The 16281-nt window shown below is 35.4% G+C and overlaps 1 protein-coding gene across 2 annotated transcripts; it reads right to left on the reverse strand.

Moving 5' to 3' along the window:
- Positions 1-1029: 1029 nt before the first annotated feature.
- On the reverse strand, positions 1030-3657 carry LOC130997218 (WRKY DNA-binding transcription factor 70). 2 transcript variants are annotated; one of them, XM_057922468.1, is made up of 3 exons: positions 2888-3657; positions 2166-2267; positions 1030-1667 (listed from the first exon to the last, which is right to left on the reverse strand). In XM_057922468.1, exons 1-3 carry the CDS (start codon positions 3202-3204, stop codon positions 1226-1228), a joined length of 861 nt encoding a protein of 286 aa, XP_057778451.1. In that variant the 5' UTR covers positions 3205-3657; the 3' UTR covers positions 1030-1225. The 2 variants fall into 2 exon arrangements, with proteins under 2 accessions (XP_057778451.1, XP_057778452.1); XM_057922469.1 differs by having other exon boundaries at positions 2166-2264; positions 2888-3622.
- Between the last annotated feature and the right edge of the window lie 12624 nt (positions 3658-16281).

Raw genomic sequence — 16281 nt, forward strand, 5'->3', positions numbered from 1 at the left:
CGCTATCTTTTATGTAAAACGTGGGAAAAGAAATATGAGATATTTAAAGACATAAATTTTTGTTATCCATTTTTTTCATTGATAAATTTATCCATCAAAGTAAACGTATTCTAACAAACAAAAATGCTTAAACTGTACCAACAATTTATTTTGATCAAATAAAATTAAAATTTAAAAATAATTTATATAAAGATCATTTCATATGTTATAATAAAAAAGTAATGTATAATAATAATTATAATATAAAGTGGTTTCGACGGGCTACATACTAGTTCCAATAATAACGATCCAAACAGAAAACAGTTGTACAGTACTAGTGTAATACTTGTAGTTTTTTTTATTGATTGTTAGAGCTATCATTCATATTAACATTCATTATATGTAGTAGGCACGGTTTTGTCTACTACATCTATGTTTAGGGATACGATGACAGTTTTTCTCTTTTTATAATGGATAAGATTATAGTTGAATATTTTTATTTGTATAATTAATTAGGATTTCTTCAACTTTATTTTCTAAATGAGATAGGATCGATGCAAGTAAAATTAATTAAATTGATAAAATTTTTCAAGAGCTTTGTATTCTAAAATTTAAATCTATCTTAATAAACAAATAAATTAATCTATTCTCTTTTTTTTATCTGAGCTAATTCTCAAAAGTAAACATATATTACTATATATGTATTAATACATATATACGAATAATCTCCATATATATTCACTTAGTATTATTAGTACTGATCTTCAATTCGCTTATAATAAGCTACATATTAAAGTTTAATTATGTATTGGACTTAGTTTATCTGTGCGTCTAGGTCAGGAAAAAGAAGTAAAAAAGAAGAAAAAGAAAACCACACACATTTATTTGTTAAAGTTCTGTAGTAATTTTAAAGAGCAGCTACTTAAAAATCAGATTTAAAATGGACTCAAACATGTCATCGAATTGACTTATAAACTTAGATAAGATATATATTACTACTATTACTATATATAGTGTTATCAAAAATCAGTTAATTTATTCCCCATGACGTACTACTAAAGTGAAGCACTTACATTATCAAAATCTAAAACTGTACAAAAATACTGCTAGCGCACAGAACTTCCATTTGAGGAAGCCAACATTAATTATTACACAACAATGTACTGTAATATTTAGTTTGTACTTACACTAGGGAAAAAAAAAATCAAGTGAAGGAGATAACAAGATCATATGCTAATACATCTAATTAATCAAAATAGTGGAAATTCTGTATGTCGAAAAGCTGATTAACCTCCATATCAAGCCCATGCAAGCTAGCAGATTCGACTTCATCTTGGTAGGGAAACCACAGGGGCTTGTACCCCAACGGGTCGAGGCCGGTGATGTCGTGCCATGGGTCCTCCAACGTCGATTTGGCCTCATTGGACGCGCCTTCGCTCACACATTCCTCACATTTCACCGTGAGTTTTTTTGAGGATTGAATTTGATCTTGTTTGGGTGTCTGAAAGCTGATTAGGTTGGGGTCAATAGGGTCTGAATTTACGAGGAGTGGTGGAGGCCTTAGTGTCTCTTTGCACGAATGGTGATTCAAGTATGTGGTTTGGTACATGATTTCATCTCCTTTGATTCTTTGCACTTGTTTAAGAGCCTTGCAGCCTTCTTGCTTGTGGGTGCACCTAAAGTAGCTTCTGATACAATACCAACAAACATAGAATTAATCAACTATATATATATATATATATAGTTGTGGAAGAAAGAGAAATTTGTGTTAATTGTTTGCATTAATAGAGCCATGTATGTTAAGAATCAAGTAATTGTGTTGAGAATGTTGATATATAATAAAGTCATGTGATGGAAACTAATTAATCTTAAAGAATTTTTTCAATCCTCAATTATTGTCAACTTCTTATCTCATTAAATGTATTAATTAATTAATTAATTATAATCCTTTATTTGTTTTCCCAAAACAATAAATAAATCATGAATGGATGATGGAAAGAAAGTAGCAGAATAAATAAATCAATTGATGCTGGAAAGAAGCTAGCAGGCATGTATAATGTTGAATGAAGTTGAGATATAGACAAATAGGATTGCACGATTATATATGAAAGCTATTTCTTAATTAGTCTTGATGATTAAATGAGGATATATATATATTAAAAAATAATTTGAAGAGAGTTACGTACCTGGGATATTCGGAATTCATGATGGTCTTCTGTCCATATTTCCTCCAAGCATAATTATCTTCGATAGTTGGAGATCGAGTTACCCATGAATCTGAGGTCCTTCTGAATCCAATATGGAGCATATTATCATAAAAGAAAAGAAGCAAAAAACCTAAAGATTTACAAATTTATTTCAGGATTGAAACAGCAAAAGGCAAGCATACCGAAATTGGTAACAACATGTCCTACTCTTCCAAAAAAGTATGAAAATATTACATTATGAGTGCAAAACAACAACTTTTCTTGTTAGTACTCAGTACAGGGTAAAAAATCTAGTGAAAAAGTGTAATATATATAAAAGGAAAAAACAAAAAGCGACCCCTTGTTTTGTTCTACTCTATCTACTTGCTCATTCATCATGACTTACTCTCATCAACTTGATGATTCCTCCAGTTTACACAATCAACGTGACACAACTAAATACTAAATCAAATGTGTAGATCACATCAATATATAGTTGGATTACTTTTTCCAGATAAATCACTGTTATTCATGTCGAGTTAAGAAAAAAAAAAAAGATTATGATATTCATTAATTATAGTCACTCAAAAAAAAAAAAAAAAAAATTGTTCCATTTAAATCTCAGCCCTAACCTAATGTAGTCCCGGAGTAATAAAAACTAGAAGTTAAAAAGAAAATAATTATAAGCCATTAATATATTAAATTATTATAATTAAGCTCACCTCCGCTTGTAGCAACCCCTCCGATCTTTGACCCCGCGCTTCTTCTTGGGGCTCTCGGCGGAGCAGGCGGAGGAGCCTTCAGCGGCCGGGATCTGGTCCGAGTCGGGCGGGGTAGTGCAGGAGCTGAGCTCCGAGAGAGTATCGGAGAAGGATCTGTAGATTAGGACGGCGAGTTGCTTGGGCGAAACCGGACCGCGATCCGAAACTGGTTTGTGGAGTAGGGTTTGCAGCTGGACTGCGATTTCCTTGCCCTTCACCAGCTCCACCATAGCTTTTTTCTTCCTTGCATGAAAATTATCGAAACTCAAGCTCCCCATTTTCAATATAGTATATGGAAAACACGCACAGTGCGTGTTATTTTGGTGGTGTGTAGGAAGGCTTTAAAAGAGGGGTTCTGGTTTTGGAGGAAGGAAGGAGAGAGGAAAGCAGATGGAAAAAACGCTCCAAGTTTTCAAGGGTTTGGGATATAAATAAAATGGGAGAAGGAAAAAAATAAAAAGACAAGGAATCGGTGACGTGAGGTATCCGACGTCACGTGCGGACGTTGCTTTGGAGGTGATCTGTTTTTCCGGGTTTGGGATTGGCAGTTCCAAGTCCGTCGATCGTGACCGTTGAGTGCAGCTGTGGGAAACGGATCAACGGCGTGTGGGTATTGGTGGACCAGTTTTCTAGATCTGCGATATAAAACTGTACTATATTTGTATGCTACCAATAATGCACTAAGAAATTACTTGCTGGTGGATCATCCTTTTTTCCTTTTCATTTTTTCTGCACTGGATCTTATCGTCATCGTATTTTTCGTTCCATTTACATTTCAAATATTTCCAGCTCTCAACATCAAGATTCCATCGAACATTTGAATTACTCCCTCCCTTCCAATAATATTGTCCTCTTTCTTTTGAGGGTCCGTTTGATTTGCAGTTTAGGATTGATTAGGATTAAAATTATCTTGAGAAATTAGTGTGGATTAGTGTGGATTTATATTATTTCATGGGTGTTTGATATCATGGCTACTTAATCCTATATTATGTTTGATATCCATAGGATTATGTTGGATTATATTATCTAATACCAAAATTATCCTCACATAATTTTAAAAATATCATGTGTGTCCATCATTACTTGGGCATTTGCATCGATATGCGTGAGGAAGGGTAGCAGAATTTTTATCCAACTTCTCAGTATTAAATTTATCCGAGGGGGGGTGGGCGGATTATTAGTATAGGTTAATCCCACGAAATAACATGGAGAAGTAGGATTAAGTAGGAGTTGACCATATTAACTGCACATGATATCAAACATCACACTAATTTGTATTAATTTAATTTATCCTACCTATAAACCCATATCAAACAGGCCCTGAGTACAGAGATGAAGAAGTGTGAAATCTATATAATATATAAAAGAGGAGTTTTTTCCCTCTATTTTTTCCCTCTATTTTTTCTCTCTCTTCTTCCACCAAAATTTTCATTATTATTTTTTTTACTTATTATATTTTGTAATTATTTTCTAAACATCATCAAATTTGATCATGAAAAAAAAATAATATGTATCTTACATTTAATATAGTATAAAAATCATCAAAAATGAATAAGTTATGAAAATATTAAAATATTTTATTTTCTTTCTCTTCATTAAAAATTTATAACTTTTTATTTACGTTTGTATAAAAATATTTATTATGATGAATAATATATGCATAGTGCAAATTTTCAATATCGAATAATTTTTAAATTTATTTAATAACTTTAATTATCATTACACTTTGTATAAATTGAATATTTACAGTTTTAAATTCAGGATTTTATTGAGTAATTGGTGTGAACTATTATATTTTATTAAAATATATTTTGTATTTGTTTATATTTAATTTTTTTATTGTTTAAATTTATTTGTTTAAATTTATCGTTTAATTTCGATGTCGATTCGTGCATTGCACGAATGGGCGTATACTAGTTAGAGGAAAAAGAGTGTTACTAGATTAGAGGAATATAAAGGTGATGGCCCACTTATTTAAGAACTTGTTTAGCAAAAATAAATCAAGTAAATTAAAGGAGACTTTCGGTGGAACAAACATAATTGTTCATCGTCTTCAACAAATTATTCATCATCTTCAACAAGAGAAAATTGAGGCAACAATTAAAGCAACAATAGAAACGTAGCAATTTAAAAGCTTCATCGTCTTCAAAATTAAAGTAGTCAAATTTCATCATCTATCTTCAAAATTCTGCAAATTCCCTCAACAATACGACTTCCTCTTCATCAAATCTGAAAATTCCAGCAAATTCTAGCAAGCAATTCTGAAACTCTGTAAATTTCTTCAGATTCCAGCAAACAATTTTGAAACTTTCTCCTAAACTTATTCAAACCTCACCTCACTAAATTTTGGAGGAGGCAGTACAGGCGGTCCCTGTTGGAGGTGAAGGAGGCGGTACAGGCGGTACCTGGTGAATGGGAGAGGCGGCGCCGGCGGAACAGAGGGGGAAGGGGGAGGCGGCGCCGACGTCAGTGACAGCGAAACAGAGGGAAATGGGGAGGTGGATTTACAGAGGGGGAAGGTGGGGGGAAGGGGGTAGAGAGAGAGAGAGACATATGATTCCCTCTAATAAAGGGGAATTTGTTAAGTTGAGTTTAATTAAAAATTAATGAGCCCTTAAAATTTACCTAAAAAGGAAATGAAATAAGATTATTGGGACAAACCAAAAAGAAAAGTGGGACAAGATTATTGGGACGGAGGGAGTACTTATTTTTTATTACTCCCCCGTCCCCATGCCAATAATCTTGATCTATTTTTCTTTTTGAGTTGTCTCAATTTAATTTTTATTTTAAACTTTAATTAGGATTTATATAATATTCCCTCCATCCTCTAAATAACTTTTTAATAGGAAACGATACGAGTTTTAAGAAAAAATTGTTAAGTGTGTTGGTAGTGAAGAAAAAGTACTCCCTTCGTCCCAATATTCAAGTCTCGTATTCCTTTTTGAGCCGTCCCATATAACTAGTCTCATTTCCCTTTTTAGTATAAATTAGGAGACAATTAGTGGATTTAATTACTAACAATTCTCTCTCTCTCTCTTTCTATTTCTAACCCTAGCCTATTATCGAATCTATCACTCTCTCTCTTCGCCTTTTCTCTCTAAATCAAGTGTCGCCCTCCTAAAGGGAAAAACCCTAAGGCTTGCCGTCTTCCTCCATAGCTTTTAGTCCGCCGCATTTCTCCATTCTTCTCCTCCTCCGTGATGAACCCTTCGTATGGTTGGAAGGAGTATTTGAGCGATGAAGTGATGCCCGACACTGAAGATGATCGCCCATTGTGGGGTGATCCGTCGTTGGTGTACTTCCCATTTTCCATGTTGGAGACGTTGCCCGAGGAGTTTGGTCTAGGCGCGTCAGAGAGCGAGGAGCTCGGAGAGTATGTGGTAGATCGGAGTCCGACTCCTCCGTTCTGATCTCAGGTTTTAGTGCACTCGTGTGAGCTTTGATCAAACCTTGATCTATCCACCGACCTACGGTGCTCTTGCTGCAATTTATGCCACTAGCTAGTCTTCTTACGGTGGACCTCTTTGTTAACTCTAAACTTGCAATTAGCTCTATGTCTATTTGAACTCTTTTTCTCCTTGGTCTTGATATCTTCTTACTTGTTGAGTTTATACCTTGACCTTCTCTTTGTTGTTGTTTTGCATCAGCCCAAATGCGCGAAACTGTTGGGAACCTTGTGGAATATCCTAACCCTTGTTTTGATGATACCAAAATTCATAGGACTTAAATGTAATAGACTAGAATCGTTTTGAACTCAAGTGTTAGAGTTCGTTTCTAGTTTAGCTTGCGGTGTCGAAGACTGAAGACTGCAGATACCAACTGAAGTATCAGTTGAAGAATCAGTTGAAGACTAATTATTTAATGCGCGCAATGGACTGATACTAAAGTCAAGTATCAGTTGAACATTCCTCATAGGACTGATCTTCCAACGTTAAGAGGAAGCCACGTACGCACAAGTACAACCGCATTAAATGCAGAGATATCAGAATAACTTATCTTTGCAGAGGTCATTCCTATCTGGTGGTAACTTTTCAGAGACGTCACATCTCCTGTCCATCAAAGAGAGCCGTTTCCACACAGACAAGGAACCTCGAAGATTGAACCCTCAGCCCAAATTCGAATTGCTCTCCAACGGAAGAAATCTTGAGGACGATTTACGCCAACGGATCTATTCAAGAGTTCTCCTACAAATAGCGCTCGAGGATCACTTCAACATTCACCGATTCAACGACATAAGCTGAAGCTCTGCCAAAATTGCTACTCAGCCTAAAGCTTAACCTCCCCAAAGCTTGAATCGAAGAAGAGAATTCCAAAGCCAAAATCAGTCACTGCTGATTACATACATTCTCTTAGACCCTAGGCATTTATCTGTTTACCCAGAAGCCAAAGGTCAAACTTGCTTCAAAGAACTTGTTCTTTGTAAGTATAGTTGACACTCGTTCAAACCTCCCCCCCATAAGAATGTTTGAGTGGTTCAGAGTTCAGGAAGGTACTCTGAACTCTGAGTGAAAAGTCTGAGCACGAGGTGTGCTTAGCAGGGAAATCCTACGCGAGGTTGTGTGGGTGCTGAAGAAGGGTTTTCTTCAGTTTACGGTTGTGTGCACCAGGCAAGCACACGGGTACGGTTTGCAGTGCACCAGTGAAGCACTTGCGGAGTGGATTGTTGGTCTGATCAACCAACCGTGGATGTAGAAAAGGGTTTTTTCGAACCACGTAAAAGTCTCTGTGTTATTTACAGCTTTCAGTTTTACATTCTTACTTGTGCTATTTCAATTGATAAAACTGAACACTGACTAACAGCAAAGAGAAACCTTAATCCAACAACCTGCTCCACCGAGGCTATTACGAAACTAAGTTTAATTTCCGTTGCGCATGATATCGATCTGACTGAACTATCCTCTGATAGTCAGGAAGAGTGATATCATCTCTATCCTAGCAAACACGACTGAAGCCCTTATTTGCATCAGTTAAGTTCCAGCAACTTAACTGATAACTCATTATTGAAGAGCTTTCAGTATCAGTCGTCAACCCTGTTGGTCAAAACTGATTTCAGTAAAACAGGAGTCCTTGTTTGCGTGCAAAGTTTCATTTTGATCTCTGACTGAGATCCCTCTGATTGAGGTCAGTAGATTGTGCAAAAATAACCTATAGGTGTATTCCCTCCCCCCCCATACACCTATTCGAGACCCTCAGGACCTAACAGAAACAGTCCGCCGACAGACGTTGAACTTTTCCCCCATAGCTTTCATTTTCCCTCTTGGTGGCTTTCCATTTCTTCTTTCAAGAAGAAGGAATTGAAGCATAGAAGACCTCTCCTCTGTCGTTAAATCTTTTCTTCTCATGTTTCCCTTTTTTTATTCTCTTTTGGTCACTTGACTATGTAAGAATTGTGAGCAAATATTAGCTCCCTTTTAATAGCTGTAGGAATCACGAATTTTGATGTGTTTTGAAATTTTTGGGAATGAAATGCAAAAGTTTGGAGCCAATTTTTAGTTCTGCCGGCTTTTTTTTATTAAGTGGTTTGCCATTTTTTACATTTTGTGCAGATTTTAGCTAAGTGCATAAGTCTAATAATTTAAGGTATTGCTTTATTTATTTCATGCATTAAAAGGAGACTATTGTGGTCTGCCGCAGATTTTTCATGTATTGCTTTAGTTTAATGTTATTTCATACATAAGTCTAATAATTTAAGTGCTTCTATTAAAAATAGGTAGTACGCATATTTTATTTTTAATGTAAAAGGCATTGTATTAGTCAATGTAATTAGTTAATAAAATAACATTAAATAAAACACTAATTATGTGGTCCCTACTACTGTTACATCTACTTTAACTCTCCTTAATACCCGTGCCCAAAAGCAAGGAGACTTGAATATTGGGACGAAGGGAGTAGTATATATTGAAAGTAGTGGAAATATATTATAATTAGTATTGAAATAGTGAAAGGTTGAAAAGTAAGAATACATAAAGTATTATTAGTGGTGGAGTAATGTCCCAAAATGGATAGGTAGTTGTTTGAGAGACATCCCAAAAAATAACTATAGGAAGTTATTTGGGGGACGGAGGAAGTATTTACTAATCTTACCTATAAAGTCCATAAATCCTACCCTAACCTAACACACGCCCCACTCCACTATGCTCTCTCCTCGTGCCGTTCTTTCTCTCAATCTTCTCCAAAAACCCTAATTTTGGGCTCTCTTAGCGGCGCCGCCCTATCTCCTATCGGCTCTCTCTCATCGCCGTCGTGACACATCTGTTGTCTCTCACGCTTGTGCCTCATCCACCATCGAGGTGTGAGACAGAGGGTCTGCTGCTCTCTCCTCTCGCCATCGTGACCTATTTGTTGTCAATTTGCTCGCACCATCTTGTTACCTATCACACGCACGGCTTCGCCCTTGCTTGCCTCTCCCAGATCTTATAAATCACGGATCTAAACCCTAAATCCTTTCAATCCGTCTCCACTACCGTGATGAACTCCAGTTAAGAGGGTTACCTGAGTGGAGAGTATGTTCCTGACTCTGAAGACTCAATGTCCAATTGAGAGCCACCGCCGGAGGTGTATTTTCCTTGGTCAGCCACTTTCTCGAAGGTAAATGATGCGTCGATCGACGTCGAGGAAATCGAAGCTATGTGTGAGTGTCCACGAGGCTGAGCTTTACCCTCGGGCCTAACTCCAATCTATCTCCGCCCCCGTACACACTATTTTAGAAGTATTGAGTCATTTATTTATATTGCGAATTATGTAACTAACTATGTTCCTTCTTCATTTTATGTGAGGAAAATTAGGATGACGTGGTTAAATTTCACGATGTGGAGGCAAATCCGGTATATGTTCGGGCTTGAGGGGTTATTCACCGAGTCATATTGCATTGATGAAGACCATGTTGTCGACTTTGTTTTTGGTGATATCTTTCTTTTTAGTCTCTGTTTTTTGCTACTGTACATGTGAATGAATATGCTTGAGTTATGTGGGCAATGTATAATTTGTTTTGAGATCATAGAATTGTGCTCAGTAGGTGCTTGGTTTTTTGACACATCTATGATTACCGTATTTGTATGAGATGTTTGTTAGTATAGGCTCTGTGCGGCCTTGTGAATGTTTATTGGCCCTGTGTGTGGCTGCATTACACATCTATGATTACCTTATTTGTATGAGATGTTTGTTGGTATAGGCCATGTGTTGGTGCCTTTAAGCTATCATGTGGTTGCATGTGTTGGTATGTGCCCTGTGTGGCTACATTATTTGTTGATGCCTTTAAGCCTCTATGTGGTTGCATTTATTGGTATGTGCTCTGTGTGGCTGCATAGTTGATGTGTGCTCCGTGCAGTGTGCATAGCTTGGTATGTGTCAGAATTCAAAAGGTTCTTCATTTATGTAGTAAACTAAGTCTCCATTAACTTGCATTCTTTACAAAAAGGAATCTGCATTAACTTGTATTCTCACTATAAGAAAAATGGGATACCACATCACACATACGACACTGGTTTTTGTCAAAGTTTGTGGTCGTATGTGTTTTATCTGTGGTTTTATGTTTGTCTGTGGTATTTTAGCATAAAAATACGCTAATAGACACTGGACTTATGTGTCTGTTGTTATGAGTGGGAGGTTAAAAATAATCTATAACACTGGACTTAATAGTCCATGGTTATATGTATGATGTTATTTAAAAAAAAAAACTAATGAAAGAATAATGAAATTGCAACCTTTAAAAAAAAAAAAACTACTATGAGAGAACTCATTAAATTATATTATATCAGACGCTCTCTCACATACTCTCTAACCCTAACCTCTCTCCCCCTCACGGCCTCACCCATATTTTCTCCTCTGTTAGTCACCGCGCTTCTCTTTCGCCGTTGTCACCGCGCCGCGACACACAGACGCTCTCTCACACACTTTCTAATCCTAACCTCTCTCTCCCTCACGGCCTCACCCACCTTTTCTCCTCCGTTAGTCACCGCGCCTCCCTCTCGCCGTTGTCACCGCGCCGCGACATACAGACGAACGAGTTCTATGTCTTACTGATTCAGTCGTCGCACTGCTGCCACCCCCTGCTTGGCTGTTATCACTGCTACCACCCCATGCTTGGCTGCTGCATCCACGTCGAATCAATTCACTCGTCGCGCCGTCGCCCGCCGCCCTCTAATTCAAGGTAAGCACTGAAAGATAACTCTTAATTCTTATTGAAATTTAATGTCCACTACTCTTTCTGCTTCATCCAAGACTAGAAATTGTGAAACAAGATTTTGTATCAGATTCTGTGAAATTTGATATCTTCTTTAAGTGTTTGAAGAATTTCGATCATTGTTGAAAAATTAATGAAATATCCTTGCCCTAGTTTTGATGATACAAAAACTCTTAGGGCATGGCTGGTATGCAGGAATGGAATGGGAATGGAATGGTGATTCCTGCGTCCATTCCCAATCCTATGGTTGGTACGGTATTTGAGATGGGAATCGTCATTCCCGATGGAATGCCTATTCCCATGCATATGGGATTAGACATTCCTCCCCTCCCCCATGGTATTATGTATTCCCACGGATATGATATTACTAAAAAATAAAAGTTTATTTGTTTTTAATTAAATAATAATAAAAAATTAATTTTATTAATATATTAAATAATAATAATATAATATAATAAAAAATAATAAATAAAAGTAGTAATATAATTAAATAATGATAATAATAATAAAATATAAAATAATAATAATAATAATAATAATAATAATAATAATAATAATAAAATGTAAAAAATAAATAAATAATACTCCCTCCGTCCACGAAATGAGTATCCATATTTCATTTTTCATCCGTCCACGAAATGAGTACACATTTCCCTTTTTGGCAAGTGTACCCCACACATCTCTTTAATTAATACACTAAAAAAGTGAGACCCTTAAACTATTCACACTACACTCCATACATTTCTTAAAACCCGTGCCGTCCACAAATGGGTACTCATTTCGTGGACGGAGGGAGTAATAATTATTGTTATTATTATTATTATTATTGTTATTATTATTATTATTATTATTATTATTATTATTATTATTATTGTGAGATTATGCAATAATAAATAAATAAATAATATAATTTTAATAATAATATAATATAATAAAATAAATAAATAATAAATAATAATAATTATAAAAAAATAATATAATTTTAATAATAATATAATATAGTAAAATAAATTAATAATAATAATAATAATAAAATATAACAAATAATCATTATTATTTGCTATATTTTATTATTATTATTATTATTATTATTATTATTATTTTATTATTATTATTATTATTATTATTATTATTATTATTATTATTATTATTATGCTAATTTTATGTCATCTGATCCATTCATTCCTTATAAATACCAACCATGGGAATCCTATATTTCATTCCATTCCATTCTCATTGTCATTTCATTCCAAAATCCATTCCATTCACTTATAATTCCATTCCTGCATACCAGCCATCACCTTAGATTTTATTTTCAAGTAGACTAGATCCTTTTGAACTCAAGTGTTAGAGTTAAGTTAACTAGCTAGACTGAAGACCGCTTGACTGAAGACCGCAACTGAAAAGACTAAAGTCAAATACTGAAGTATTTAATTCGACGAAGACTTCACTGAAGTTTCAGTTATGGCTGAACAACTAATGTTGGCCACGTGGAATTAGCGGACTGATACACATGTCAAGTATTAGTTGACATTCTTCATCAGACTGAACCTTAAGTTAAAAGGAACCCACGTACACACTAAGAGCATCTCCAGCGCTCGTGTCGAGCGCTGGGTCGACGCGGGGCGAAGAGGGAGCTGCCGCACTAGAGACGCGGCGTGATGCGAGGCGGCGTCGAAGGCAAGACGCGGGTCATTGGTAGATTTTGACGAAATCGTGCGCTACACGCGCCAATTTAATAAAAAAAAATGAAGAGTGCGAAAAAAAAGAAAGAAAGGAAACGAAGCAGTGCAACTATGGGGGGAAAGATGAGAAAAAAAGAGGGTGGGTTGGGGAAGAAGAGGGGATGTCGGCTGGGTGGGGTAGGGCTTTTAAAATTTTCTTTTTTGATTTTGATTTTGATTTTAATTTTAATTTATTATTTAAATTATGTAATATTTTTTTATTGTAATGTTTGAATTTTATTTTTAATAAAAATTTGAAATTTTAAAATTAAAGTGTAGAATTGGGGATTTTATTTTAAAATTGGACTTGAAGGAGCACATTTGGTCTCGTTTTGGTCCGATTGAGCCCTAGAAAATTATTGTAATTTTTTTATTATTATTGTATTTAAATTATGTCTTTAAATTATTGTAATGTAGGATTTTAATTTTAATAAAATTTGAATTTTAAAAATAAAAGTGTAGAAATATGAATTTTGTGGAAATGAGGATCTAAGCACCCACCTAAGACACAATGCATTGGAGAGGGGTGTGTCTTAGGTGGGGCCCACTCCTAAGACACCCCTCTAAGACACAAGCATTGGAGTTGCTCTAAGCTGAACATCTGCCAAAATTGCGACTCAACTTATTTACTGTCTTCAAAGTTACTGTCTTCAAAGTTTGAATCGAAGAAGAGAATACTCAAAGTCCAAACCAGTTCACTGATTACATATATTTTCTTACATCCTTAGGCAAATTCCTTGTAAAATCTCTAGCCTAAGTTCTCGATTACAAAGAGCATGTTCTCTGTAATCTAGTTGGTATATCGAATCCTTTTCAACTGAGCGAAAAGAGAGCTTGAGAGAGAGAGTTCGAGACAATAGTCTGAACTCAAAAGTTCTTAGCCTCCGCAAGCAAGGCGAGTGTAGTCTTTGCAACTGCGAGCTGAGTAGGAGACGAGAAGTCCAATCCAGTGTATTAGCATTGAAACCTTGTTTTAGTTGAAGGTTTGTTGTGCACCCGTAAGCACAAGCCCAGAGTGATTGTTAGTGTGATCAACTGACTGTGGACGTAGGAACTTGTTTCCAAACCACGTAAAAATCTCGTGTTGTTTGTGACTTTCAGTATTTACCTTCCTTGTTGTGCACAACCTCTTTTTTACATTGAAACTGACAAACTGAAAAGCGAAATTTAAATCTAACAAAGTGTTAATAAAAAGGGCTATTTCTTAAGTTTAATTTTCCGCTGCTGGTGTTATTAGTCTAACTGATCAATCATTGGATAGTCAGTAAGATTCATAACACTTATCTGATTTCATATACTAGACTGAACCTTTCGTGGATTATTAGTTAAAGCTCTGTGCCTAACTGAAGTCAAAATACTGAAGCTATTTCAGTATCAGTCTACACCTCGGTTTTAACTTAAACTTACTTTGACTGTGGACTTCAATCGACATCTTTCAGTATCAGTGATACTCTTTTCAGTCAATCAAAAGAATTTCGAAAAATAGCCTACTGGTGTATTCCCCCCCCCATACACCAGTTCTGTAACCCTCCGGGACCCAACAATCATTTTCTTATTGTTTCGGTTGCTTAATAACTAATGTGGTTCTGTTTATTTTGCCTCTTGGAAATAGATTGATTGTCATTTGTCAATCATTCTTGTGGATTTTTTATAATAAGCCACCCGGCCCATCCCTTCTTGATTGTAAAACTAGTAAGGTTAAGGTAAAATAAATCTTTGTTTCATGATTGTAAAACTACTAATCTAAAGGTAAAATAAATCTTTGTTTCGGGCTTGTTAACAAGATTAACAGATCTGTTGGACAATATCGTGAGTCCTACAAATTGGAGTCCTGGATATTTATGGATTTGAATACTTTAAGATAAAAAAATGTATATTATCATCTCAACATCTCCTCAATTCTTCTTTTTAATTCTACTCAATTTGGTTGCTTTGTACATGAGTAACATTACCTAATTTACCTTTAATACTAATGTAGGTAGACATTGCTGACAAGGGGAACTTTGTATTTCTCTTGGTTTCATTTATTAAATTTGACAAGGAATATAGTGCACCTAGTAGACACTCTCTGAGCATTGTCATTTAATGTAAGAGTTACATTTATTGTTTTCTCATCATTTTGGTTCTTGGATCAAGTTCATCAATAATAGTTCTCTGGATGAACTTTTATTGGTAGAATATATTGGAGACAACAATGCTATTGGTATGGATTTTTGTTAGATTTTTACTTGCATATGCTTTATATTATGGTAATTATATGTGAAGATTTTTTAACTGACTTATGATTGTTCTCATTTGACTGTAATTATGATGGTTGTAACTATTTTGCTAAACAATAGAAGGCTCAGCTTGAGGATTTGGCATACGTGTGAACCAATCTGTTAAGGGATCAGATTCATGGGTTGATGATCCAATTACTCGCATGTAATAAGTTTATAAATTAATAAAGAAGAAGGGGAGAATAATCTCATGTGGCCTTTGGTTCTACATATAAAGGTCCCTATTCTATTACTTATATTGCCTTTGGTGGAACCTCGTCATTTGAAGTCCTACTCAAGGATGTGTAATACATGAGACTGTGTGCTATTGGGGCAGATCAGAGTTTGTCTTTCATCCATTATTACTATTTTATTGAATTTAATATTATTTAATTTGTAAATGAATAGGCAGATGTCCCATATTTTCGTCCCGAGACTTTTAACTACGATGTGGTGATCAGCATGTACTATAAGGAGAAGGATTTTCCGAAGTTGATGGCCACGTTGATGAGCCTCGGCGGTACACAGTTGGTGGGAAGGTTTAGAGCGTCTTGTTTCAGACATTTCACTGATTGGAGACCCAACATAAAGAGCAATATGGTGTTGCACCAAGTGTTATTGAGACATATTGACCCATAAGATGGGATGTGGTTCTTTTTGTGCGGAGTACGAGTCTACTTTTCGACCGAAGACTATGCATTGGTCATCCGGCTCATATTAAAACATATTTAAAATTAGATGAACTTACTAAAAGAGGAACGATCTCACCTTTTTGCAGTGATTGCATGAGAACAAGCAATTGGTCAAGCTGAAATGCTCGATATTCACATTTTTTCTTGTCGAGATCTACCTTCAAGGTTTTGTGGCCCGTTTGTACGTTATTGTTCGCTATTATTTTTAACTACGGAACAAGTATCCCACAATGATTGATGAATTCAAACTTCTAAATATTATTAATAAGTTGTTTTCAATCTATTTAGACAACCATAGTTCAAGAGATGTTGATAACTATAACAAAGCTAAATTAAGCAAGCAAACAAAATAACAAATAATCTTAGTTAATCAATTGGGGAATAACTCGAAAGAAAGCTAACATACGGACTATAAATTTCGATGGATCATAATGAACTTCAATCTATATTAACTAACTCTATGATGAACCTAACTATCTAGGTCAATCTCACACCTAGC

This window comes from Salvia miltiorrhiza, chromosome 8 (assembly GCF_028751815.1).
Source record: "Salvia miltiorrhiza cultivar Shanhuang (shh) chromosome 8, IMPLAD_Smil_shh, whole genome shotgun sequence".
Taxonomy (NCBI): domain Eukaryota; kingdom Viridiplantae; phylum Streptophyta; class Magnoliopsida; order Lamiales; family Lamiaceae; genus Salvia; species Salvia miltiorrhiza.